This window comes from Sebastes umbrosus, chromosome 13 (assembly GCF_015220745.1).
Source record: "Sebastes umbrosus isolate fSebUmb1 chromosome 13, fSebUmb1.pri, whole genome shotgun sequence".
NCBI lineage: Eukaryota > Metazoa > Chordata > Actinopteri > Perciformes > Sebastidae > Sebastes > Sebastes umbrosus.
This window is the reverse complement of record NC_051281.1, coordinates 17,844,154-17,871,923: the sequence shown is the minus strand read 5'-3', so window position 1 is coordinate 17,871,923 and position 27,770 is coordinate 17,844,154. Positions and strand designations below refer to the sequence as shown.

The 27,770-nt window shown below is 42.1% G+C and overlaps 5 protein-coding genes across 12 annotated transcripts in view; 1 reads left to right on the top strand and 4 right to left on the bottom strand.

The window, feature by feature from the left end:
- LOC119500712 (rho GTPase-activating protein 6-like) overlaps positions 1-27,770 on the top strand; it is a 113,536-nt gene that overhangs the window by 32,084 nt on the left and 53,682 nt on the right. The gene's annotated exons all lie outside the window — the stretch shown is intronic.
- On the bottom strand, positions 452-1,922 carry tmsb4x (thymosin beta 4 X-linked). 2 transcript variants are annotated; one of them, XM_037790582.1, is made up of 3 exons: positions 1,763-1,922; positions 946-1,058; positions 452-848 (listed from the first exon to the last, which is right to left on the bottom strand). In XM_037790582.1, exons 2-3 carry the CDS (start codon positions 1,043-1,045, stop codon positions 823-825), a joined length of 126 nt encoding a protein of 41 aa, XP_037646510.1. In that variant the 5' UTR covers positions 1,046-1,058; positions 1,763-1,922; the 3' UTR covers positions 452-822. The 2 variants fall into 2 exon arrangements, with proteins under 2 accessions (XP_037646510.1, XP_037646509.1); XM_037790581.1 differs by having other exon boundaries at positions 946-1,062; positions 1,763-1,913.
- Positions 2,310-8,724, bottom strand: LOC119500711 (toll-like receptor 7). Its single transcript, XM_037790567.1, has 2 exons — positions 8,139-8,724; positions 2,310-6,774 (listed from the first exon to the last, which is right to left on the bottom strand). Exons 1-2 carry the CDS (start codon positions 8,139-8,141, stop codon positions 3,694-3,696), a joined length of 3,084 nt encoding a protein of 1,027 aa, XP_037646495.1. The 5' UTR covers positions 8,142-8,724; the 3' UTR covers positions 2,310-3,693.
- Positions 8,773-14,974, bottom strand: tlr7 (toll-like receptor 7). Its single transcript, XM_037790566.1, has 2 exons — positions 12,936-14,974; positions 8,773-12,644 (listed from the first exon to the last, which is right to left on the bottom strand). Exons 1-2 carry the CDS (start codon positions 12,948-12,950, stop codon positions 9,510-9,512), a joined length of 3,150 nt encoding a protein of 1,049 aa, XP_037646494.1. The 5' UTR covers positions 12,951-14,974; the 3' UTR covers positions 8,773-9,509.
- The window catches only part of frmpd4 (FERM and PDZ domain containing 4), a 36,790-nt gene continuing 24,068 nt past the window's right edge, over positions 15,049-27,770 (bottom strand). For 5 of the 6 annotated variants that reach the window (XM_037790560.1, XM_037790562.1, XM_037790561.1 and 2 more), the window contains 12 exons: positions 27,198-27,302; positions 24,433-24,540; positions 23,953-24,084; positions 23,357-23,476; positions 22,428-22,564; positions 22,015-22,141; positions 21,672-21,761; positions 21,366-21,548; positions 21,113-21,236; positions 20,055-21,026; positions 18,299-19,504; positions 15,049-16,825 (listed from right to left, as the gene is read on the bottom strand). In XM_037790560.1, the coding sequence (XP_037646488.1) occupies positions 15,591-16,825; positions 18,299-19,504; positions 20,055-21,026; positions 21,113-21,236; positions 21,366-21,548; positions 21,672-21,761; positions 22,015-22,141; positions 22,428-22,564; positions 23,357-23,476; positions 23,953-24,084; positions 24,433-24,540; positions 27,198-27,302 (4,539 nt within the window). In that variant the 3' untranslated portion in view covers positions 15,049-15,590. Of the gene's footprint in view, positions 16,831-18,298; positions 19,505-20,054; positions 21,027-21,112; positions 21,237-21,365; positions 21,549-21,671; positions 21,762-22,014; positions 22,142-22,427; positions 22,565-23,356; positions 23,477-23,952; positions 24,085-24,432; positions 24,541-27,197; positions 27,303-27,770 lie in introns of all 6 variants that reach the window. The other variant, XM_037790565.1, reaches the window with a different exon arrangement.

The window sequence follows — 27,770 nt, the reverse complement described above, 5'->3', positions numbered from 1 at the left end:
GGCTGTGTGGAATAACTTCAAAAACAGAGTACCGTATGTGATGAAAATATCAACTGTTCTGTAAAGATTCAGATTTTCCTCTTACATCAATAATTACAGATTGTAAATCTATTCTTAAATCATGTGCATTGATGTATAGAGATAAGTACATGTCATTTTTATCCAATATTCCAAAACCTCATCTGTGAGACTATGGTTTGAAAATGGAGCAAAGCATGCTTTAGCAGCGAAGAGTGTCAGCGCTTTTTAGGTCAGTTGGTAACGTCACTGTGTGCTGGCACTAAAGACAGATGCAACGCCTACAAAGTGCCGCCATGCTGTCAGAAGCTGGTTTGGGGATTTTAAAAAAAAGTCAAATTCATGACCAATTTGTTACTCAAAAGTGGTTCTTAAAGCCCAGGGTGGGTGGTATGAAAGTCCTACAGTGTAAAACCACAAGGACACAATCAAGTCAGTTTACATTTTTTATTTTTGCATATTTAACAAACTTGTGCATTCCAGATTTTGTTACAAAAGACGCTGAGCATTCAGAAGTGGCCAGAAGGTTTAGAAATCATAAAGTGTAGGTCCCTCAGTTGTTTCATGACACGTCTGCTCTCAAACGCCACACTTAGAGATGCATCCACAGCAACAGACGGCCAGGAACCCATGCCGACGTCAAGCTACGCTTCCTTACTGTACAGAGGGACATTCAGGCGAGCGAGCGGAGGTCTTACAGCCATGGTTTGGTCAATTAGTAAGTACCTCAGTTTGGAATACACATTGGGACAGAAAAAAGGCAAGGCTTGTGGAATGTACAGTGCACAGGAGGACTGGTCGTCATTATGCCTTCTTCTCCTGTTCGATGGCTGCAAGAGGAGGGAAAAAGTTTGCATCATTAGTACAAAGGCTGTTGATCATAGCAAATAAATGTTCTGGATTAAGGCCATTAGGTACAGCACATACTTTCTTTGGTTGGCAGGGTGTTTTTCTCTTGAGTGTCCGTCTTCTTCAGCTTCGTCTTGTCGAAGTCTGTGACTGCTGAGACGTCTGGTTTGTCACCCATATCTGCAGAGGCTCTAAAAAAAAAGACAAGAAACCATAAATTAGCAAACCTCCAACTGAGTTCACTTAGAGCACACCTGGGGGATGTGGGCAGTGGTTAGTTAGGTCAGAATTAACAGAGCTAGAGGAGCTATTTACATGATTTGCATCGTGTAAAACTAACAACTAGGGCGGAGAAAGACAATGAAGTTTATGCAAAACACTTCGCATGTGCGTGTCCACCATCAGCGCCTGACTTGAGAAACGCTTTGTGTCAGTTAGTGAACGTGTGCAGCAGCTGAAGGAGCCACCGCCCTTTAATGCAATCTAGATGAGCAGACTGCAACAGCCTCCTCTGAACAATAAACCTGACTCAAAAAGGCACAACATATGTAGTGAATGTTAGTTTAACGTGTTGAGCCAAACAGATTTTTTTTTAATTCCAAGTTACTGACACAGCATGCAGCATTTGTTTGGTTTCATAAGACTACTTCAGTGAACAGCATTTCTTTGTTTTTAATAGGTAGGATTTTGTATTTTCTGATTAATTCCAGCAGCTTTTGAACACATCATGCGCAGCTGACACTGTTTTTGATAATGAGGCAGCACATTGTGACACCACGAGGAGATAAACGTAATACAATCCAAAAAAAACAGTGGCTAAAAGCTCAAATAAAAAAAGCAGGCTTCACAAACAAAGTTGCACACGATATGAGACAAAACACGGAAACGCACTCACCTGAGTTTCAGTCAGTGAAGTAACGGTGATGCACGGCTCGTTGGCACAGACAGGAGCGGAGTGAAGGCTGCAGCGTCAGTCTCTCTCCATAAATACTGCCCAGTATGCAAATACTGCTCTGACGTCAGCCCACTGTCTGCACTGCCTGCTTTTGCAGAAAATATGTTTTTTTTATTTAAGAGTTAAAATTACCAAACGCTTCATGCACCGTGATCTTGTTTTAAATTTAACCACTTCTGCACATTTTTTATTAGGATTTTAATTTAGGAAAAAAATAAATGCGACCACCTGCATCAGATTAGATGAGTGCAGATCAGTTTTGTCATTAAAGAAAGGCGTCTTTATCATCATCATAGCGTTTCCAGGTGTTTATTTGTGCCACACAGCGAATACATATGTGGACTATAGAGAGAGATTTAGGAGTGAGACAAAGAGTTGACTGGTTTAGGTTTAAGTTGCACAAAGCAGCCTATTTAAAACTGTTCAGGGGGCGACACCTTGAGGCCAAATAAAGTAATAACCAGGAAGTGTAGATAGATTTTTATTATTATTGTTGATCATATTCATGTCTTACAATACATTTCACTAAGAATATAACCCATATTCAATTTAATTACCTTGAAAAATGATCATTTTAACATCTTGTATTATACATGTAACAGCAATGAAGTTTAGATATATTTTTATTATTATTATTGATCATATTCAAATCTTACAATACATTTCACAGAGAATATAGTCCATATTCTATTTTATTACATTGAAAAATTATAATTTTAACATCTTGTATTTATACATGTAACAACAATGAAGTGTAGATAGATGGGGAGCTGCAGGTAAGAGTATAACTCTAGCAGACAAACGTCCAGTGTAGATTCAGAATTTATTGCCGAGAGTTTTGGTTGTGCAAATCTCGACAGGTTTTTGTTTAGATTCTCTAACAATTTAGTTTAAATGAATTAGCAATAACCACGTGAAATCAAAGAGAATGCATTTTTTACAACAAATTGCCCTTTTGTGTCCTTAAAGCTGCAGTCGGGAAGTTTGAGCAATATGATAAAAAGTTATTTTTAGGGATGCGTCACTATATCCTGACAGTAGTGCATGAGAAAGATAATCTGTGAAAAAAACATCATGTTCCTCTGCTTCATCCTATTGCTCCTACTAGTTTGTGTATACTGTTTAGCTGCAAAATGAGAAAGTTTGTGACCCGGTTGCCATGTTGAAAACAGTCGAGCCAAAACCAAGCACCGCCCATCGGCCGGAGCACACTTTATAATCTTAAGCCAAACAGTGCACTACAACATGTTTCAGAAAATATTTGAGGCAAGAAATAGGCATTACATTTACAGACTCTTGATTCATATTTGATCAACGCTGCCTAGGTTGACATTTTGATCGTAGTTTGCGAGTTTCGCGAGCAGTGATTGACAGCTGCGTTAGAGACTGCTCGGCTCTGATTGGTTGTTTTCCTCCGGTCTGTGAAATTTTGCAAATCCATTAGGAGTACAGGAGGACACAGAGGAACATGATTTTTTCAGGTTATCTGTCTCATGCACTACTGGTCAGGATACAGCGACAGATTTATAAAAATAACTTTTTATCATGTTTGCTCAAAGTTACCGACTTCAGCTGTAAAGATCAGATAACAGACTGAAACATTTACACAACTGGACTAACACTACAACTACATATTGTACAGATTTTAAATGGATTAACTTTATTTATACAGTATATTGTAATATTTGTAAACAGATAACAAGACATTCAGTATCATTGTAAATAAAAAAAATTGAATTATTGTCTTTATTTGTCTTCAGTTAAGCCCTAGGCAGAGTGATAAAAGTCGTGAATCACCGCATCAGTGTTGATATAGAACAATCATTTTAAAACATGCTCCAAATATTGTTGTCCACATGTCATTAATTGTTTCACTTGCTGTTGAAGTACGTTGAATAAGTCTTGCTGTACAGCACCTGGTTGTCCACTCTCACCACATTCCTCAGGTTTTGCCAAAACCAGGGCTCTGCGGCAGCTGTCCTCGGCCACTCCACGACACTTTTCCCACACAGCCTCCTCCTCAGGCGCAGGAAGTGAGAGTTCTGAAGGACGGGCTCCAACATCAGCAGCACGATCACGTCCACGTTTTCATCAAGCAGCCTTTGGTGGGCCAGATACATCGCCAGCTTGAAAACCCCGGTCTTAACGTAGCCCTCTGTTAAGACGAACAGGGTCTTGCGACTGTACCGGATGCTGTGAGTGAGGTTATCCACCAGTGGGACTCCAGGCAGCCAATCCCTCTCCTCCAGACACAGAGGAAGATGCTTCTCTCCTTCATCCTCCAGTTTCACTCGCAGATTCCTCATCACCCACTCAGAGACATGTGGATCTCTGGTGTCGTAAGTCACAAAGACATCATAAACACCTTCTAGTGAGTTCAATGATCTGTATCCTTTCAGCTTTGCTTTCATATAGTGAAGGACGTAGGAAGCATCCCAGTAAAATAAGTGAGCGACTGTTGCCACAAACATAAAAACAGTAATGAATGAATTTGTGAGAATGTAGATCAAGAAGGCCTCACTGTCATTTACACACTGGTTAATGTCAAAGTTAATCAGAGCTTTACCCTTCTTGTTTGCTGGTGTGTCACACGTCACCTCGGTGGTCAGCCTAGGGATCTTTAAATAACTGTTTTCAATCCACAGAATGAAATCTAATGAATCACAGGTGCATTGGAACGGGTTTCTCCACAAGAACAAAGTCTGGAGCTGAGAGTCCGGTCTGGATTGGAAGGTGGATTGATTGATGATAGTCAGTTTGTTGTAGCTAAGGCTAAGAGTCATGAGGCTTTTTGCACCCTTCAGAAACCCATTGTCCAAGTGGAAAATGTGATTATGACTCAGGTCGAGGAAAGTCAAAGTGACGTTTGAGGTTATAACCGTCACATTAGATAAAGAATTGAAGCTCAAGTCTAAAATTTGAAGCTGATTGAAACATTTGAGTTTGTCCCATTTAAAATCAGTAAGCGAGTTGTGACCTATGCGTAGTATGGTGAGGTTACGAGGCAAATATCCATAAACATCATCAGGAATCTTTCCAATGTTGTTGTGGGATATATCTAAAATCGTCAAATTAGTCAGATTAGTAAAAAGCCTCTTATAAGAGCCATCCCTTTCTTTCCAAAGAGTCCCGAGAAGATTATTCGTAAACTGAAGTTCTGCTAATGATTTGCTGCACATCTGTTTTGTCGTTAATGTGGAGATGGCGTTATGGCTCATGTTCAGCACCCTCAGAGCAGGCAGATTTTTTGTAAAATTTAAATTATGCGTCACCCCATACGCTTTAAAGTAGTGATCATTGTTACTGAGATCTAGCACTTGCAGTTTCTTTAGTTCATTGAAGGCGTTGTCATAGGCCAGATCAATCTTATTGAACGACAGGTCCAGGTATGTCAGATTAGGCAGCAAGGAGAACTCAGTTCCGTTAAGTGCCGATGAAAATCCATTTCCTGAGAGGTTGAGACATGCAATGTTTCCATAGCCCTCGAATTGCTCCGGAGAAATGAAGAACAGATTATTTGAGCTGAGGATTAGCACTCGTCCAGATTCAAAGCACTCTTGCTTGATGAGGCCTTGTGATAGCTCGTAAGTGAAATCTTTCGGGTAGGGTCTTCGGGGCGGTGAAATAGAAAGGTCCGACCTCTGATTGTATCCATCCCTTGGAACCGGAGGATTTTCCACTGAAATGGGATACAGCCTGTTTTCTGCGAGGTAGATCATTTTCAGGTGGAGGAATTTTCTGAATATTTTGGAATCAGAGTGAATAATGAAGTTAGTCCCTAAATTGAGCGAGGACAGATTTTTGAGCTCGTACAGCGGACTGAGCGTGCCCGGTCCAATATTCTGGAAGACTAAACCCTGTATGTGCAATGTTCTGAGCGACGTGAGATTTGAAAACTCTTTGGAGAGATTTATTGTCGTGGGGTACAACTTGAGAGCGAAGTTGAAAGAGAGGTCAACTCTTTCTAACTTTGGGAGATAATTTAGAAATGTTGCCTCCTCGGTAATTGCTTTTAATAAGAAGTTAAACGCCAGGAACAATTGTTTAAGCTTGTTCAGCCTCTCAAACCAGGAGGGGTTCACATGGTCCAGTGAGTTTCCTCCCAGGTTCAGTAACTCGAGCTGTGTTAGACCGTGAAATGCATTAGGATGGATACCAAGAGAATCGTTTTGGCAAGGAACACAGGGATATGGAGCATTTTGACATCTTGGACAGTTCCCTTGTATATGTAGGACTGTTAAATTTGACAGCCCAAGAAAATCATCTTCATATATGTATTGTATTTTGTTAGAACCCAGCTTTAATGTGCTTAATGATTGGGGCAATCTTTTGGGAACTTGAGTTATGTTGTTAAAGGACAAGTCCAGAGCCTGCAGTTTGCTCATGACTGCGAAACTGTCTTCCGTAATTGTAAAATATTTCCCACAAGGATTCCAGAAGTAGCAGTTTCTGGATAAGAATAAATTTGTCACGTTTGATAAGCCAGCAAAGCTCCTGTTATCCAACAGCGTGATCTTGTTACTGCTCAGGTCGAGGATTTCCACGCTGGGAGGGAGATTGCTGGGAATTTCATTCAGACAGTTGCCAGTCAGCTTCAGTCTGTGCAGTTTTGTCAGATTTTTGAAAGCATTCGCAGCAATGTACAGCCTTTTGTTCTTGTTTGCCCAGCTGAGATTGAGTTGAGTCAGATTCAGCAGGTTGGAAAACGAATCGACCGAAATATTCTTAATGTGATTTTCCGATAAGTCGAGCTCAGTCGCGTTACTGGTTATTCCAAAAGGTACTTCATCTAGACGACGCCCTCTACAGTCAAAAAAGACCTCGGATGTATTGTAGGGTGTGACATCACAAGGGAACTGCGATGACATCCACGCAGGTTTACACGCAGCAGGCTGGATCTCGTAATGGCAACACAGACAGAGCAGCAGCAAGTGCATCCAACATGTGGCGGCCTGTAGATGAACAGTAGAATTAGTGAAATGCAGCAACTTTAATTTTAAGTCAGCATTTCATAAACATGTATAAACACACCATATATCATACATTTTGTGTATGTCTTAAAACAGTACTCAGAAGGAATTATTATAGCAAAGCAAAACCTGTTTCAATGTCCATATGGGCACCTGACTAATGTTTTAGGACAGACTTGACAAATAGTGAACCTACCCTTGAAGTATGGAAAATGGTACCACTTGTATCCAGCAGGTGGCAGCACTCTGCAGGTTAAATATCACTCAACTGGAATAACTGCCCTTGGCATTTTGAATTATGAATTCTGTTAACCCCTTACAGCCAGACAATATAACTTTTGCTCAACATTTTTATTATATTAAATACTAAAAGCTACTGCATCATTAGCACAAGTATATAGAGAAAAGTCATAAAGTCAGTGAATTGGCTCAGCTATGTCAGATACACAACAATATGTAACTAAACAATATTAGCCACCATGTCATACCAGACCAAGTAAGGGTGTAGCAGCAAAACTCCTGAGTGTACTGAACTAAGCAAATGGGGGTTTTATTGCACATGAATTCAACCTTTTATTTTCAACTATAGTATTTCTTTCTCCAAAAGCTACATATTCTCCCTTTAACATCCAGTTTTCCTTTTATTTCCCCATAAATTGCTGTATCACAGTATCACATATTATATATTCTGTGTCGACTTGTTCCAGCTCTTCATTGAAACTGTGTGATTTTTACAGTGAATGAAATATGGCTGCACCTTTCCATCGAATGGAAATGTTCTAAATGTCTTGAGAATTATTTTAGACACATTTAACACGATGTCAGCCTGACACATCATGGTATCTTTTGAAACTAGATATTTAAAATATGGTTATGTGGGTTTGAACAACGTTTGGCTGCACAGCATGAGTTTGTAATCACTAGTCCACCGACAGACCACTACTTGTTAAGGGGTTACCTACTAAAAATGAAAAGGGATACTGATAGAATAAAGATGATAGGATATATATTTTTTTCCACACAGTAAACTTTAATGTACCGTATTTTCTGTAAAACACTCCATTATCAAAAATGCCAAACAGTTTTCAATGAGTCAAAGTTTTCAGAGCCAAATAGATCTATACACAGTTAGTTCAAGTATTATCTGTTCATCACAGAAGCACACAATCATTACAGAATATATATTACAGAAACATCCAATTAAAAAGCACATGCAGGTAACCAGTAAATCCGTAACACATGCTGATAAAGACGTTTGGTTAACTTTCAGTAGATCAATCTATTCTCTGCTATACATAGAGCAAAGATTAAAACAATTTACAGAGAAACGTATCAATAAAACTCACCATTGTGCATGCACCGTATTGATTCCTTATGATCCTCGAAAGAGAAATTTGAAAAACAAGTGACTTTCTGGCACCTTGCAGTCTTTCAGGAAAAAGGTGAAAATGACCTATCTGTGCCTGTCTTGCGTGTCATGAAATCACCACAAGTTAAGATAACTTAACTTACTAATATATAACATACATTAAAAAGAAAAATCCCCCTGTTGCTGAAGTTAAACAAAAGCAGCGAAATGACTGGTTCTCACAACAACGCTCTAGGACAGAAGTAGCATGTCAATTGAAGAAGTGCTTCTCTTTCATTTCCCCTTTTCATGATATGTTAGCAGTTTTGTTGCCATCTCAGACAAAGTGAAAATTATAATCCTCTGTGGAGATGGCAGAGAGTGGCAGCCAGTTCCCTTTTGAGTGACAGTGAACAGGGAAGAATTAGCACACAGTTAGTCATAAATATTACAATAATTGTCTTTTTCTTACATTTAACCCTCATCCTATAACATATTTAACTGTGGCTGGCCGTGTACTTTAGACCTAGAATAACCTCACCATGACACTACGGCTATTGTCATTCGATTTAACCACCCCTTATACACAGTAACAGTAACCTTTATCAAGTGGAATAAAGTGATTTATTCTCGCTCCCACTGCTGCCATCAGTCCTCATCTCTGTAGCCTAATTGTCCCAGTCCAAACATCAACATTTATAGAAAAAAGATAGATGTAATCAATTACAAAATTCAAAACATGTTTTTTATCTAATGAAATATTGTGCTTTAATTCATATTTGTTGGTGTTTAGCCTTTCAAAAACAACATTTAACATACAAGGACTACTGACTGGGGTCCCCGAGGGCCCCAAGAATAAACTGCTGTAAGAAACACCCATCATAGCAAAATGTTGACTTATTTATTCTCAAAACATTATAAGTTGTGTAATTAATGTCATCTGAAGAAAAAGAAAAAGATTATATTTTTTTCGGGAATTTACAGTTAGTTTGCATATTGTGTAAAACGAAAGTAGAACACATGATGAAATCTGTGTGCTGCATCTGTGTCAAGATGACAGAGTTCCCCTATATCCCCCTGCTAGTGTGTGATAGTTTAAATAAGGACCCCAATACATTGGCAATTTAAATTATTACTTAAAAAGCACGAATTAAAACAGAAAACAATGATATGAAGTCATAGTAATACATTGATTGACAAAGTCATGAAAAATTGGAATGATAGAATAAAACACCTGTGAGATATGACAAACAGTATCCCTGAAGATGAATAGCGGGTTGTTGTTCACACATTGTAATTCATATATAGAAGTACATTCAGAGCAACCTTAAATTAAAGGAGGAACTAAAAGTATGACAGTATATTGTTTTTACAGCGTCTCTTTAAATAGATTGTTGTATTGTTTGTGACTTTCAGTTGCTAGAACACTTCTCAGGCTGAACCAGAAGTACAACTGGGCTTGAGGGTTCGTCGGCCACTCCAGCACAGACCGCTTATACAGTCTCTTCCTTAATCTCAGGTACTTTGAATTGCAAGGCACTTTTTCCATGAAGATCAGTATGATAACGTCATTTTTTTCATCCATCAGCCTTTGGTGGGCCAAGTAAAAAGCCATCTTGAAGTTGCCACTTTTTATATATTTGCTGGTGAGAATGAACACGGTCCTCTTGCTGTTGTGGATGCTCTGGGAGAGGTTGTCGATCAGGGGACATCCTGGGAGCCAGTCCCGTTCCTCCAGGCACAGCGTCAAGGGACGGTCTCCGTGTTCCTCCAGATGAGTGCACATTTCCTTCATCACCCACTCTGTCACTGCCGGGTCCTCCTTGTCGTATATCACAAAGGCATCATAGGCAGAGCTGTGGGAATGCAGGCGGCTGTAACCTTTGAGCTTTGCCCTGCAGAAGTGGTAGATGTACCAGACGTCCCACAGGAAGAGGTGGCTGGAGATTGACAGGGTGAGGAAGCTGAGCACGAGGGAAGTCATGAGGGTGTAGAGGATGATTGACAGGTAGCTGTGCTGGCAGGCCAGCAGGTCCACTGAGATCACAGGGTGACCTCTTTGCGCCCCTGGGCTGGCGCAAGTAACATCCGTGGCCAGTCTGGGGATGGTCACTGTGGTCCTGTTGAGCCATGTGATAAACCAAGTGGCGTTGCAAGAACACACAAACCTGTTTTTGTGCAGAAGCAGCATGTCCATCTGATTGACAACGTCATCCGGGAAGCTAGATTTCTCAATGTGCTGTATGTGATTATAACTAAGATCCAGATATTTTAAGTTGTAGGCATCCTTGAGGAAATCTGGAGTGAGTTTTAGGATTTGGTTTTTATGTAAAAGGAGCTTCTTAAGAGATTTGGTACAGATTGACAGCATAGGTGGAACAGTAGTTAAACTGTTTCCACTGAGATCTAAGACTTGCAAAGAACGTAGAAGTTGTAGTTTCTCCCAATCAAAGGTTTGATCCTTTAGTTTGTTGTTTTTGATGTAGAGCTCAGACAGTTTGTCCGGCAGACCGCTGAACACTTCCTTTGGAATGAAATTGAGGTTGTTATGAGAGATGTCGAGGACAGTCAGATTGAGTAAATTCTTGAAATAATTGACATATCTGGTGTCCCCGTCCCTCCACAACATATCTAACCGGTTGTCTCTGAACTCTAACCTCTCTAGGGATTGACTCTCCAGCTCTGTGTTGGTGGACGTAGAGATCTTGTTGTGGTTCATGAGCAAAACCTTGAGATTTTTCAAATGTCTAGTGAAGTTAAGCATGTGCGTCAAGCCCTCTGACTCAAAGTAGTGGTTGTTGTAGCTTATATCCAAGATCACCAGACTTTTCAGCTCTTGAAATGCAGTGGAGTAGAGCAGGTCCAGGCGATTCGAGGAGAAGTCTAGGTATTGTAAATTAGTCAGATAGGTGAATTCGGAGCCATTCAGACTTTGGCTCATTGCATTACCAGACAGATTGAGGCACCTCAGCTCCCCGAGATTTAAAAATCTCGAATGCAAGAAGAATATGTTGTTTCTGCTCACATCTAGAGTTTTGCCGAATTGACTGCAGTCCTTGTTGACAAAGGACGTAACCGTTCCCAGTTCTTTATCTTTGTGTTTGCAGCTGCGGGCATATTCATCATATCTGAAATAATGAATCTCTCTCACTTCCTTACTTTGAGCCGCAGCCGACATGGGAGACCAGTACAAGGGCTCTCCCCCAGAGTAACCAACGGCATCTTGGCCGTCGGAGGGGGAAGATATTTTGTTGTCAGACAGACTAATTATTTTAAAGCTTTTTAATTCCATCAGAATACTAAGGTTTGTCATTTTAATAAAGTTTGTACCCAGATCTACAACCTCCAAGTTTGTGAGAGGTTTTAAAGGAGCAATGCTCTCTGGCTTTAGCTGCTGAAACACAAAGCCCTTCAGTCTGAGAATTCGAAGGGATTTTAGGGAGGAGAAACTGCAGCTCAGCCTCAGCGATTCAGGGTACCTCTGAAGCTCATAGTTAAATGAAAGGTCCAGCTCTTCCAGTTTGTCCAGGAATTGTGGGAAGTGCGTGACTCCTATCTCTCTCGCTAAAAAGTTTGACGAGAGATCGAGCACCCTCAGCTCTGTTGTGCTGGCGAACCACTCGGCCGGCACGCACGTCAGAGAGTTACTGTGCAGGCGCAGCGTCTTTAGTTTTGTCAACATTTTAAAAGCCTTCGCGCTGATTTTAAGCGGGGAATTATTTGGGCACGGGTCGCATGGGAACGGAGCGTTGTAGCACCGAGGACAGTTTCCGCTAATATCTAAAATCTCAAGGTTAATTAAGTTTTTGAAATCCTCGTCAGTGACTTCTTGAATGTTGTTGTTGTAGAGGTACAGCTCCTTCAGACTTGTGGGTAGTCGGTGTGGAATAAAGGATAAGTTATTTGACTTAAGACTTAGCAATGTTAAATTGTTAAGCTGTGCAAATGCACCGTCCTCTATATCATAGGAAACATTGCATGGGTTACGGTAATAACAGTTTTGACTGAGGTAAAGAATCTCAATATTTCTAATCTCAGAGAGGTTTGCTTTGGAAATTTTATAAATGTGATTCACTTCCAGACTCAGCAGGATCAGGTTCGGAGGGAGGCCCTTAGGTATACTATCGAGCTGGTTGCCATCAAGATACAGTGCTCGCAGGTTCCTCAAGCTGGTAAAAGTGTTGTCCTCTATTACCACACTCTTGGTGCACATGCGGTCTTTGGGCCCGATTTTGATTGGCACACAGTTGCACCTCATGTCAATCTCAGTCAGGTTCTCCAGACCGCGAAAGGAGGTGGAGTTGAATTTAGGAATATGGTTGATGGTGAGCGTCAGATTGGTCGTGTCTCTGGGGATGCCTCGGGGGATATCTTTGAGGCTTCTCTCAGTGCAGTCCACCGTCACCGCGCTCCCGTTGCTGGTCTCGCTGACATCACATGGCAGAGTTTTTGGGTAAGAAACGCTAGCTGACGACATGGACAGGCCCAGCAGTGCCACACACATCTGTACAGAAACACAGGCAGTTCACTGAGAAATGTGTGCAGGTGCAAAGCTCATAATACATTACTGAGAAAACAAACATAATGCTCATATCAAGAATGCAAAAATCAACATTTTGAGTGAGGTATGTACACATCATAACACAACTAGGAACTGGTAAAAGCTAGCGTTTCATTTTCCACCTCTCCATGTAGTTTACAGCCCTTCTGATCAAAGCCAACCTGCCATTTCATTACTTATGAATGCAGTTATAATACAATACAGTATATATGAACAAAGATAAAAGATACTCACCAGGTGGAAGAACATTGTTCACGTGAGAGATTTTAAAAGAGGTCCTGCGATGAGTTGTGTTGTCAAGTTGGATCGAGTGCTGACAGAAGTGTAACATTGATGATCAGCTCTAAGGAGGTGAGATGAAAGTAACAGGTGGCTGGGTTAGCCCATAATTAGAAAGCATTACTTCCCTATTGTCACAAACCACACACATCCAAATCATCCATCTTTTATAATGTGAGTTTGATAACGGTTGACTGATCATGTTTGTTATATAATGATGCAAACATGTCGTTTATGCAGAGATTACTATGAAGAGGTTTCCTTTAGAATAGAAGGATAAAGGAATGATAGTCTCTTGCTCTTGGTACAGTTGGTACAGCACAGCTGGATGAGTTGTGGGTTATTCAGTGGTGGAAAGTGCTGTTTCATTTCTGATTAGTCTGCAGGGGAAAGTGAAACCTATGCTGGGGTTTATGTTTATCAGCTTACATGGTATACATGCTATTCTGGCACCAGGCAGAATATTTTCCCTTTAGCTTTGGCTACTTTGCGGCTGAATGACATTCACTCTCATACGTGATTTGTCCAGACAGCACGTGTGTGTGTTTGTCCCTTTATTTGAGAAACCCAAAGCAGAAATAGACACTGCAGTCTTAGAAAAAAAAAAACATCCACCTGATCAACCCCTTTTAATAAAAAGGCATGATGACAAAGTGGGTTTTTAGGGCTCTAATCGTCAGCCTGTCTGTCGGTCCACCACTTTGGTACAAACTGGAATTACTTAACAGCTATGGGATGGATTGCACTGAAAATGAGTACAGACATTTGAGGTCCCCAGAGGATGAATTATAATAACTTTGATGATCGCAGTAACTTTTCATCTAGCGCCATCATCAGGTCAAAATTTGAATTCGTCCAATACTTTGTTTAGGACCAAATACCTGCAAAACAAAATTACATTTCCAACAACCTCATCTGTAGGCTTCTTTGTCTTTTGGGCTAATTAGCAAATTTTAGCACTCTAACAAGCTGAACTAAGACAGTGAACTTGGTAAACATAACCTGCTAAACAACAGCACTTTAGCATTAGGATGACGTTAGCATGTAGCTCAAAGTACAGCTTCACAGAGCTGCTGGCATGGGTGTAGACCATAGACTTTAAATAAAGATGAACGACATGACAGCTCCCCAAAAGTGAAGCCAAAACATCCGGATCGCCCCCTGGTGGCTGGCTTTAGTATAGGTCATAAATCCTGCCCCCTCCTTGTTTGCAGATGGGATATGGGACACATTTTGGGACAAAGATGGTTTCGGTCATTTGAGGTAGTTCTTATCACGCTGATGAATGTTCAAGTGTTAATTTTTCTGATAAGTTTGACTTTAACTAGTTATTTGGTGCTATAAAAAGGGTGTGAGACGTCTTAATTGACAGCTGTTATTGACAGCTGCTCTGAGTGAAGTAGTCACACAGCCGGAGGCTCGGGAATTGTACGAGAGAGGAGATGTAAGTCTGAGTCTGTGTAACAGAACATGTGTCAATTTTGTCATAGATGTAGTTATAGAAAAAATATGGTTACAGACAATGTCTCCAAAGACGTCAAAATCTCAAGATAGCAGCTCCCGTATCCGGGATATTTTGGCCTCACTTCTGTACAGTGGGAGGAAGTGGAGATGTGTCGTCCATCGTTATATACAGTCTGTGTGTAGACTCTCAAACGCATGAGCAACATGTGCATGTGCTACTCTCACTCATATGCAAACACTCTCTCCCGCCCCGTCAGTGAATTGGGCCATCATCATCATCATTAATGCAAAAAGCATTACCACCACTCAGGCTTGAGTATATGGTGAAATTATGAATTATTAAACATAGTTATACAACTAAACATGGGTCAAGTAACTTTTCTGTATGAATAATGCAATTTTAGGAGCAAACTTGTATAATCTAAAAAAAATAATTGTGTTATTCTGTTTTTAATGCTTCAGAGATCAACTGAAAAGAGTATTAGTGATCATAAATTTGCATGTACCACTGCAAAATTAAATAAAAATACGGTATTGTAGGAGAGGTTTGGTAATAAACACAGCGATTCTCGTGTTTATTAAAACACAAACAGACAAAAAATAGACTTTTTAAAAGTTTTAATAGTTTTTAATGATGTTGACAAAAAATAACAGTAAAGTACTCAGTGTTCATATTTGAAGTATTCATTAAATTAAGGTGAATCCAGCAAATAAAAACGTCATATGCGTTACTTGATTTACTTGATTGATCACGTCTTGTCCTGTGCAATGATTTGTCTAGAGCTGTATATAGTGTATGCATTTCTCCAACATAATATATATTCTTACAATGTATAAACAAGGTGCTAATAAGGTTGTAATAATCTACATGTTAAGCCCCTAATATAACCAATAAATCATTAAAATAATCCCTATTATATAATATTCGATAATATACTTGAGAGGAGGGTCATATGCTTCTTCACAGAGGCCTTAATATAATCTATTTAAAACTTTTATGATTCATATTTTATCTTTACTTTACATAATAAAATATTGTATACACAAGGCAAGTTTTTTTTTCACAGCAGTTCACATTGGTTGTTTGAACCCATGTCTCTTATGTATGGCTTTAAAATCAATAATCAGGACAAAAATAACAACAGTTTATTTGTTGAGCAGTGTTTTCAGTGAGTGAGTTAGTGCGTTTATAATAGCAGACATGGTGGCAGAGTGATGTGTCAATGCATTCACACTTTGGTCACTGGGGGATCTTCCTGAAGCCGCCTCAGCAGCTTTCAGCAGACACACGTAGTTCATGACGACCTCGTCCACCTTGGCTACCACCTCGCGCCGCTCGCTCTCGCTGCTCAGGCCTTCCACTAGTGACATGCAGGCTTGCGTTAGGCAGCAGAGTGTGTGGAAGCTGTGCGTCAGAGTGAGCAGCATCTCCTCTGGGCTGCTGTACTCTACGCCCATCTGACTGCAGGCGCCACTCAGCACTTTGGCCTGCATGAAAAGCAGCTGGGCGAACGTATCCGTGTCGGCCTCGTTGACCTCTCTTCTGGACAAGCGGCCGACGCTGGATCGCAACACGCCCACCATCTCTAAGGCATCCTTACGTGCAAGTGCGAACCCTGTGTGAAGGCTGTAGGTTTTTCCCTTCATTGAATTTACATGAGCTAGCCTCGCTTTGAGGCTCACGTCATTTGTAGCTGCCGCCGCGTTACTCTGCTCAGCTTTATAGCCAGCTTTCAAGACTGTCTTCTCCTCGCGTTTGAAAGAAACCGAGCTGACGGAGAACAGAGCATGTGAGGGCATCTTTCTGTCTTCATCGTCACCATCAGTTTTCTTTCTACGTAGGAAGCAGTGACTGAACGGCCTGCGACACCTCCACGTACCTGCATCCAGCCTGGGAGCTGTTGACTCTGGCAGCAACAGGGAGGCCCCTCTTAGCAGCCTGCTTCTATTACCAGATGAATTAGAGGCGACTGACCCCTGGGACAAGCTCTTGGGCAAGGTTTTGGTAGAGAATATCCTCTGCACTTTTGGGGGATCTTGAGACTGGAAATTCTGACCACCACTCTTTCTTGTAAGCGTGGCTCTGGTCTTCGCTAACAGCGCTTCTAAGCTCCTGGAACCGGGCATTGTGGTGCTCCAGCTCCTCCTGAGCATCCGATCCCTGCGTGGCTTCCTGAGGCTGCTTGTTTTGGGGTCACATGAAGATCCGCTTGAGGGGAAAGCCAGGGCATGTGGGTCAGGCTCGGGGCTGGCCTGTGTTAGCCCGCTGGGCTCTGTGCTACTTCTTAAAGATGATGGTGACGTGGTTGTGGTGGTGGTACTGCTCTCATTACAGAGAGCTAAAGATGACTCTTCCGCAACCTTCTTCAGCTGTGTGCAAGCTACACTAGGGGTAGTAGGAAAACAAAGAGAACTGTTAAGCATCTCCCTGACAGCACATATTCATCTGCAATAAACCGTTTCACACGTGTTCATAATAACACGTATATGTACTACAGAAATGATGATATGCATCTTTTCCTGAATTTGCATACATGCTAAAAATATATCTTAATTCCTAAATGGTCAAATCGATGGAAAGAACAAATGTGACATTTTAAGAAATCTCAAATAAGGGCAGGTATATATTTAAAAGTAGCAACATATCCTAATACAATGACATTTTACTATGAATGTTCAGCAACTTGTGACGCACGTATCAATTTCCTCTTGTTACATACAGTCTTTCTAAAATAAACTTCCGTCTTCACAGGAAACAACTTGGTCAGGTTTATTTAACAAAACTACTTAGTTAGGTTTGGGAAAATATCGTGGTTTGGGTTAAAATAACACCAGAAGTGGCGTAACTTAAGTCCAGAAGTTAAGTGACAAATAAATCAGCGTTTACTTTTTCACACAGGACACGAATGCCGGTCTTCTGGGGGAAAGTCCGGTGTCTTTTGACCCACCTATCCCTCCAGTCCTCCTCCCTATGTGGCGTTTGCCGCTGTATATTCTTCTTAGTTCACAATTACATGGAGTACATACGAATTACAGCGCATTCACTTTTCATAGGTATAGCTACGTGTATGAGAAGAGGCTTGAAGAGGTGAAGGTATTTTGATATTTTCAAGAGAAAATAAAGAGATAAAACAAATAATTGTGTGTAACAAAAAATGAAATGTATAAATATATATTCATGCAAACATGCTAAACTAAAAAGTGAACATGGTAAAAAAAATTAAACCTGCTTAAAGTTAAGGTTGTTAATTTTCTTCAAAAACATCCTGACAGCAATCAATAAATCCAATGCTCTGACAAAAAAACAACCCAAAAAACTGGTATCTGTGGCTGTCGCAGGACTGTAATAAACCATCCATTCATTTAAGTTGGCCCAAATGCTTTGGAAGGAGGCCTGAAGGGACGAGCTGTCATTGTTGCCGACTTGGCAGATTTCTCGCTAGATTTAGGGACTTTTGGAGTTAGTGCTGCTAGCTACTTTCATTGGAAAAGAGTTGGATCATTTTTTTAAATTCTAGCGTACACTTGCTAGTTTCTTAAGATTACCAACCCTAGCTTTAACATCAGCATGTTAGCATTGTCATTGTGAGCATGTTAGCACACCGGTGTTGACATTTAGTTCAAAGCACTGCTGTGCCTAAGCATGACTTCTTTTTAAGTAAAATGTATTGATGGCTAGATATCACAGGGTAGATATGATTTTTTTTTTTTTTGTAATTTGTGTGAAATGACCATTTAAAATATATTCCTGCCCTTATTTGCATGCAATGAGTGACTTTAGTAAATGTCCCTTTTGTTCCTTTCATACACTTACGCAGACACATCAGAGAAAGCACCCTCCTGTTTAGTTTTACCTGTGGTTTCTTTTATCTTGGGCATTCGGTGACTGCCGTCCCGTGTAATCCCGAACCCAGGCTCAGCACTGGTGGCTGCATGGATCTTCCTCAGCAGGGTGGGGTCCATGGGATGGCCGGCCCTCCCCTGACCTGGGGGCCCATAAGCTTTCTCCTCAGCCGTTACATAACTCAGCCCCTTGAGCGAGGACTCTGACAGTACATGCATATTGTCTGTGGCACACAGAGGAGAATCCATGGGAGTGACACAGCTGCTGCTGCCTGTGCTACAACCGGCGTCTATAGAGGAACACTGCGAGCTCTGGAGGGAATGAACACCTTCGCTCTGTATCGACGACATGCGCTTGCTCACGTGGTATTCGTATAACCGCGTGACGTCGTGCTCCGACGGCGGGATCTTAATTTGCTGCTGCTCATTGTCCTGTGAAGTGGCATCTCCTTCTGCGAGGACAGGCCCCTTGGACGGAGAGTGGAGATTTAACTGTTGGCTTCTTTCATCCGAGTCCCGTTTCTCTTCCTTTACTGTCAGCCTGTCTGCGTGGGAAGCCTGTGAGTCACTCACACATTCTGGAGAGCGATTTTCTGCCATTTTGTTTCCGGGCGCTCTCTGCTGCCATTTCTGATGCCTGTCTTTAAAGTGAGTTCGCCCCAGATCAAGTTGATTCATGTAGTAGGAATCCCTCACAGTGAAAGCGTTATACTTCCCAACGAGATGGGGGGGCTCCTCTCTAACGGAGTCGTGAGAAGTCATGTGAGGTCTGTCAGAGGATTCACAGGTATCTCCTTGGATTCTGCTCTCGGCCTCCCTCTGTTTTCCTCTCTGCCTGCTCATTACTGAGCCCATGTGCATCTTAGTGAAGTATTCACTGACTGATTTTATCTCCATCGTCTCTGGCTCCATCTCACCGCCATCTGAGTGAAAAATCTGGGAGGAGGAGGCGACGGCAGATGATTTCGCCTCCTCATCCTGATGCTCCTGGGGGTTGTACTGCATAGCACCAGCGCCACCGTCGCTAGATGCGGCGGCCTCTGTCTTTTCCTCGTGCACGGCGTGGTATCCTTCTGTCATGGCTACATGCATCCTCAGGTGGTTCTCTGAGTGTCTTTGAGCCGTGGCCAGCTCGGAGCTCTCCGTCATCTCGGAGGAGTTCGTCTCGTTGCCAGAATCTGATGAGTCAGGACTAAATGCTCGGGATATTTCTACACCTGTGTACCACAGAAAGACAAACACTTCATTAACAACTTCATCAGAGGCACATGAGAAACATCACAGATTAAGGAATGAGTCAAATATAGTTAATGGTAATGAAGATGTAATTCAGCATGTAGGGGAGAAAGGGGATACATGAATACTTTGGAATAAAACTGATAATAAATATAAATCAATATATAATAACCACTTAAAATTACAATCAAAATACGACAGCTATAAAATACTGATAGAGAGCAGTCAAAGACTTAAAATTAGCATGCTATGGATGGCTATTTGAAATTATCTTTTTTTCATTTTTTCTATATTAGCAACAAACATTTGGCAATTGAAAAAAAAAAAAAAAAATGATCCAAAAAACAAAATGAATGTAATGAACACAACTGTTTGTATGCTAAAAATGAATGAAGAAATACTCACACAAATGGAAACATAGAACAAAATGGGCTTTATTGAAAAACAAAAATCAACAACGACAAATCAAAAGTGAATGGCTGGAACATGTGTGGTGTTAATGGATGAACGTTACAATAGTGTAAGGAGAACCTGTGCTACTCTCTGACTGTGCCGGACTCTGTTCCTCAGACGCAGCGAGGGCCTCGAGTGCCTGTAAGGTGGACACCACCGCATCGTTCAGAGGCTCCCCGTGGCCCTCTGCTCCGAGGGCGGGCACTGAATCTATGAGAGACACTGGGATGTCGTTGCGGCCCCCCTGGACCCGAGTCCCGGACCCCTGCTGCTGCTGCTCCTCCTCGTCAGAGCTGTCCCTGAATCCGGGAGGAGGAGCAGCAATGGCCAGGTTCAGAGAGTGCAGCAGCACATCATTGTCCTCCTCGTCATTGCCCTCTGGCGGGGGAGGGAGGGAGGTCAAGTCAATGATGTCATCGCTGGACTCTGAGAGCGAGAGTAACATGGGCTTGTCAATGTCACTCATCAGCATGTCCTCCTCGCAGCTGATGTCATCCTCATCCTCTGCGTCATCTGTTGTCTCTGCGTAGCAGATGTCATGCAGCAGCGGCTCCTCGATGCATTCGGTAGGACCAAAGATTTTGGTGGAGTACTGATACCCGTCTTCTATGGCATCCATCATCTTATAGTCCTCCTCGAGACGCCTATACATGTGGCTGTGATTGTCTAGAATCTCCGGGCTCTCATCCATCAGTCTCTGGTAGCCCAGATTTTGGGGGTTTACACTGTCTAAGGGAGGATCTCCAAATATGAAGGAGACTTTTGCGCTCCTGGAGGAGTCTTGGGGTTTGGGCCTGGGGACGTTGAGGTAAGTTTGGGTGCAAGGGATTCTGCAGCACTCTGCTCTCTCCACCATGTGCATCGAGTGCTGGGGCTGGTGGATCTCAGTTATGTAGACTGGTTGGCCTTCAAATCTCCCGTGATCGAGGTATTCACACTCAGAATAATCTTGGCTGCATCTTTGGTTGTTTCTGTCTTCGAATCCTTTATGGGGCGTGCTGTACGTACACTCGATGGCCTGGTAGGTCTGCTTTACTCTTGCTGCATGGCCTGCGAAAGAGGAACCAAACAATGAAACAGGTCTATTTAAACCCGACACTTTCTGATGAGTCATCTTGTGATCATTTCAGACGTACTTGTTTCTGTGTTTTTGGCCATGTTGAAGATGGAGCGCCGAGAGTCCACCAGCAATTTGTAGTAGCCAGCAGTCAAACAGGCCAGATTCATTGCATCAACAGACTCCATTAAGAGAGTGATGGGCTGTGAAAAAGGCAGATAAACAGATGACGGTGAGCGCAAAATAAATGGGAACGCAGGGCTGTAGAATGACATTATAACGACTGCTAAACAGATGCTTTTATTCTTTAAAAAAGAAGAGGGTTTGTTAACCTTTACGTCCAGAACATGTAGTTCCACTCTAACCCTGGTATCATCTTCTGTATACATCTCAATGCGGTTGACATGACTGAAATCAGCCAGTAGTGCCACCAGGTTTGTTTTGGTGTTAATCACGTGGCTGATGCCATATTTGGGCCCCACCAGCAATGTCACTTCTGTGTGCTTCTCGCCTTGCTGTGAAAAGGAAGAGAGAGTCAGCACATTTATCATCCTCTGCATGAAAGCGTGTGTGAAAGCGTGTGACCTGACATGTTTTTGTGTCACCCACATATAATGTGAGAAAGTGGTTTCACTCACAATTAGTGTAGATTTAAAGACCCGTCCTCCATACAGCCTCAAATCGCTGAGATACTTCAGATAATGGACCTTTGCCTGCAAGGCAGTCAGCTGGAATGGGGAAGGAAACATGACACATAGGATGAGATGCAAGTTGAATTTATTTAAATGAGGTATTCACGGCAGAATGTTAAAAAAAGGTGCAACATTATATGTTCAAGCAACCACCCAGCACCTTTATTTTGAAACTGAACACTCCACTAGGTGGTAGTAAAGAGTCTTTTCAGATGTAGTGAAAGGCAAAGAGAGAGATGGAGAGACTTAGAGAGGCAGAGAGAAAAAGGGAAGAGGGGGTAGACTCTACCTTTTTACCAGGCGGCACCAGGTTCTGGTTGGTTTTGAGGATGTGAGTGAGGGCTTTTTTGATGTTTTTCTCTTTCATGCTCGACAGCACCGCAGGAGGCAGGAACAACGCCAGACCCCACTCCTTCCTGTAGACGCACAATTCATAAAGATTAGAGGAGGTCACTCAATCACCGTGACAAAATAGTCAAGTCATCACTTTACTGATCGATTTACTTCACCCAGAGGTGGTGCATTGATTACCTGACAGGGTACAATCAGAATCATTAACTAACCAGCAGGGATGTATCTTCTGGTATTGCAGTAGAACAATACTAGTGAGATCATTATTGTTTTATTGTATGAGACCAAACAACAAAAATGACTCTGTAGTTTCCAGCCTGCTTGGCGCAGTGTGAAATACAATCTACTTACTCAATATACTTGAGGGAAACTTTCTGGGACTGCTTGGTATTGATGGTTAGAATATACATTTGCAGGGCAGCCAGATGGAGGGCCGTGTCGTATTTCAGCTCTGACCCAAATCTCTCCAATACCACATCATTACAGCTCTGGAGGAGCCGGAGAGGGAGAGGACAGGAGGAGGTTACGCGTCAGTTAGACAACAACAACACCTACAGCAACCATGTGTTTGCCAAGGCCATTGCTATAGACTAGAGTCAACCCGATTTCACGAGAAGGCGAATAAATAGCAAGACATTACAAGGACATCCTGCGTGTCGTGAGGAAACATTTTTGGCTTTTCGCGCGTCATTTGTACGCCACGCAACAAAACTACGGTAACGTCCGCAGTTAAGTTTAGGAAACAAAACCACTTAGGTTTAGGAAAAACGTCATGGTTGGGCTTAAAATAAGTACATAATGTAAGTAAAATACTACAGAAACAATCCAACATAAGTAGGGAAAACACGTCACAAACGTCACTAAAAACACGTGACAAATGTCACTAACGTAACTTACAAAACAATACACCGGTCTCCTGGTTGAAAGTCCGATGTTTGTTGGGCCCATCCACCTCCGCTCTTTCATGGTTTTCATACTTCGTCAGTAACTCTAAGCATAGCATTTTTACGTGAATGCATTTACATTGTATTAAAGTCAGTACAGATACAGACTACATGGCGTACAAATGACATGCCAAAAGCAAGAAAGGCGTTCTCATTGCACGCTAAATGCCTTGCGCATTACCGTGTCTTTCATAGTATGCCTTTTCGGGCGAACGGGCTGAAAGTCTTGACTAGGTCAGAGATCTGAGGTGTTTTCAGATTAGCATACTGTGGTTCTTTAAAATCGTTCATCATGAATTGCACTGTATGTGTTAGGTGTTATATGGTGATGTTCACCTGAACATAGAGGTATTCGAATGCTACTGCGTCTCGCCTCAGCAGGTCCACGGGATCCTTTGGGACAAAAGTGATGCGAAAAAAGCACTTCATCTTGTTTGACCCTGGCCTCTGTGTCACCTAGAGCACAAGTCAGGGAATAAAGAGGGTCCCATTAGTCAAGTGTTTACGTCTGCAAACAGGGTCAATGCATTACATGCAACATTTTATATTGAAGAGGACCTGTTATGCTCATTTTCTGACGCATACTTGTATTTTGGGTTTCTACTAGAACATGTTTACATGCTTTAAAGTAAAAAAAAATATTATTTTTCTCATAAAGGCTGTGCTGCAGCACCTCTTTTCGCCCTCTGTCTGAAACGCTCTGTTTGAACTAAGCATATTTCCTAAAATGTCGAACAATTCCTTTAACATTTTTCATGTATTAGCAGTCAAACTGATAAAGAGCCTGCAGTTTTGCTCCTTTTGTGCTACAGCATGAATGCAGCTTGACTTTATACTGAAGACAAGGGTGGTATCCTCCCTCTGTTTTGTCATCAAGTCTATTATTTAACTGCCTGTCTCCTGTTTAGTAGCACCCAAGAGAGCTGTCTCACCTGAGTTAGCATCTCCTGCTCATGCAGGAGCATGAGTTTGCTGGCAGACCCCTCGGCTCTTTGCTCCAGCATCAGAGAGTAGTGCTCGATACTCTTAATGGATAGCTTTTCTTGCAGGGTCAAGATGACATCCTTTCACGCAGACAAAGTCATAGTTAATACAATATGAGAACCATGCAGATGCAGCAGCCTGCTCATGCTCAGCTCAGCTTTTCACGGCTGAACGCACGCAAAAACATGAACTGAACATACAATTTCAACTGCGATAGAAGAAAAGACAAAGGAAATGTGAATTGCTGACCAAGTTGTTTGAATCATAATTTCAGTTCGGATAAGGTTCTGAAGGTCGTAGCGAAGGGAGGAGTTTGCACATTATAATGTGCAGTGCTACTGTGAATAACATTCAACATTTAAACCGAACATCACTTTAGATTACGCAACTGCATTTCATAGTGAAGCAAGGTTCTTTCTGGCACCTACCTTAATGGATGTGCTGCTGTCAAATTTAAATGATTTAGTCTGCCCGTTCTCCAGGTACACCTTCAGAACATTTGGCATAAAGAGAAGGGAGTTGTCCTTCACCGTTTCCTGAGGATAAGAATCAGTTGATCAATAAATCTCACTTATTTTCTCTCATTGATATATGTTCATATGCTGTAGTTAAAGCTGAGAGAAGCAGTTTATTTTTGGCGTCATTGGGCAAAAATTCCATAATACCCTTTTCAGCATATTGTATATTGAAGTGGTACCCCAGTGTAGGCAGTTTTCTGGGAAAGGCAAAAAAATGCCAGTATTTTTAAATATAGCTCTCATCCTGCAGCTCTCTGTCATAGGCACACGCTTCACACAGTAACATGTACGAGTACTAGTCCATCCGTCCATCCATCCATCCATTTTCTTCCGCTTATCCGGGGCCGGGTCGCAAGGGCAGCAGGATTAGCAGGGAATTCCAGACGTCCCTCTCCCCAGCAACGTTTTCCAGCTCTTCCTGGGGCACCCCGAGGCGTTCCCAGGCCAGACGAGATATAGAATCTCTCTAGCATGTTTTGGGCGTCTTACCAGTTGGACGGGCCAGGAAAACCTCCAAAGGGAGGCATCCAGGAGGCATCCTGATCAGATGCCCGAACCACCTCAGCTGGCCCCTTTCGACACTAAGGAGCAGCGGCTCTACTCCCTCCGGATGTCTGAGCTCCTCATTCTATCTCTAAGGCTCAGCCAAGCCACCCTACGAAGGAAACTCATTTTGACCGCTTGTATCGGTGATCTCATTCTTTCAGGTCACTACCCAAAGCTCATGACCATAGGTGAGGGTTGGAACGTAGATGGACTGGTAAATCGATGGCCTGGTACAGCTCCAGCATAACTGCAGACGCCGCACCGAACCGCCTGTCCATCTCCCGCTCCATTTTACCCTCACTCGTGAACAAGACCCCGAGATACTTAGACTCCCTTGCTTGGGGAATGACGAGTACCAGTCATTCATTTCAAACATCATCCTTCATACAGCAACCTGTACGAGTACTATCATTTAAAACATCATCCTGTTCGTGATTATGATCCCGATCCCGTTATATAGCGACAATTCTATGAGAATTACCGTCCTGTTTTCTCTACAAACTTGTGGGCCTGTAAAGCCCTTTGAGATGGCATACTGTGATTCGAGGCTCTAGCGAGCTACAATATTGGCAAAACATTTCAGAGATGGAGAAAAGATATTGATAATGTTTTAGCCTTCTGCTAACCATAACCGTCATGGCTGCACTGCAGCAATGAGCTCACTCAGAAGCCTAAACTATTAGAGAGATGGAGAGAAAATGCGGCAACATTTTCTCTCCATCTCTGAAACGTTTCACCTGTATTGTCAGACTCTCTTTTTGATTAGTCTGTCTTCCTTTTTTGAGTTGCTTTGCAGTTGTTGCCAATGCTGGAATATCAACTTTTACTGCAGGATATTCCACAATTCAATCAGGCGTTCACCATCTGAAGGGACGTGCACACGCAGCTGCATTTCTAGAGCAGCCAATAGGAACGCTCTCTCTCTGAAATGACCTGTGATTGGCCAAAGTCTACCGTCACTGGCCAGATTTTCTGGAGCCTGAACAGAGCCATAAGGAGGTGCAGAAGTCTAGTTATCTCTCAGAACACTTTAATTACAATATGCTGGAAAGTTATCATGGAGTTTTTACCCAATGACACCAAAAATAAACTGCCTACCCCAGCTTTAAAGTGCATGAGAGGAACATTTTGCACATTCAAGAACTCAATATTGAAGCAACTCTGTGGACTAAAAGAAAATTAAAGGAATAGTTCCACATTTTGGGAAATGCTTTCTTGCTAGAATGAGAGGATTGATACACTCTCGTATCTGTATGGTAATTATGAAGCTACAACCAGGAGACGGATAGCTTAGCTTAGCATAGAAAGAGATCCACCAACCAGCACCTCTAAAGCTCACTAATGGATGCGTCATATATGACAGTGACAATAAGCCTCCAGGGAAGTTACTGCGCCCAGCCAAGAAATAGTCCGGCACATGACCCCCTGTAAAACCACAACTTGTCGCTTTTGTACGGATTAGTTAGTGAGCTTTAAAAGGTGCTGGTAAGCAGATTTTTGTATTACCGTTGGACAGATCCAGGCGAGTTGCTTCCAGTTTATTATGCTAAGCTAAGCTCTCCTGACTGTAGCTTTACATTTAAGAGATACAGATATGATGAGAGTGGTATCGATTTTCTCATATAACTCTCAGCTAGAAAGCAAATTAGCAGATTTCCCAAATAATTTCTTAAAACCTGTATTTTTTTTTACATTTAATTTCCTTTCCATGACATTTTTCATCGAGCTCAAATGGTAGTGAAAGTATTACAAAGTAAAACACTGATGCATCTTCTTTAAAAATCACTTTCTGGTTTTGTGTATGATGCTGTCCTTTTAGCTCAGAGGATATGCCTGCCTGATAGTCTCTTTACTTTGCGGTTGCTCTCTAAAGAACCTCTTCGTTGTATGACACATCCGACTAATCAGGGAAGCTCTCTGTGAGAGTGTCCCCCTTTTTCTGTCAATCATGCGAAACATGCTCTCTATTTCATCCCAGTGATGAAAAGAAGTAAGAAGAGGAGATGCATTTCTTGCGCTGATACTTTCACTCTGCTCTAAGTCCGCTTTTAGAGTTCATGTCTGCCTCTGTCGCCTCCTGTTCAGAGCCTTGATGTGCACAGAATGAATCAGTGTCCAGTGTGACTTACGGGGACCTGGCCATTGATGATGACCTCTTCGGCGAAGCGGACTTTAACAGGATTAGTCTTTAACTTGGCCTTTTTGGCTGCGCTGATGAATGCCGATTTGGGTGACTTTTGGAGGGAAAGAAGAAAAAAAACAAAAACAGATTTAAAGGACAATCAGTTCTTCTAGAGATGAGTCATGGATTTTTTCAGCTGCACACAATTCAAGGACATGTTCCCCTCTTGAAACATGACAACCTCCCATTTCTCCACTCAGTGCTGATGCAATTAGGGAGGCTCTGTGTAAGGGCATAAGAGGGAGGACACCCTCGCTGCTGGTGTGTCATTGAGGCTGCGAAGAAACGCCTGGTAAACGGAAGCAATTACAGGCTGGATTATAAGAGCTGCTTGGTCCTCTTAGTATTGTGGAATACTACACCCATGTTTTTCTGCAAATCAAATCCTTTTTCAAGTTTAAAGACTCAACACTCATCGTGATGAGCCTCTGAAACACTGTGATTCTAAACAATCAATTGAAATGCACTATGGGTGGATGTATTTAGGCATAATTTCAAGTTTAGGGAAATGTATGATACA

Coding starts and splice junctions, on each gene's coding strand:
- tmsb4x (XM_037790582.1), bottom strand. CDS start 1,045: ATGGGTGACAAACCAGACGTCTCAGCAGTCACAGACTTCGACAAGACG. Junction 849..945: donor CACCCTGCCAACCAAAGAAA/GTATGTGCTGTA, acceptor CTCCTCTTGCAG/CCATCGAACAGGAGAAGAAG.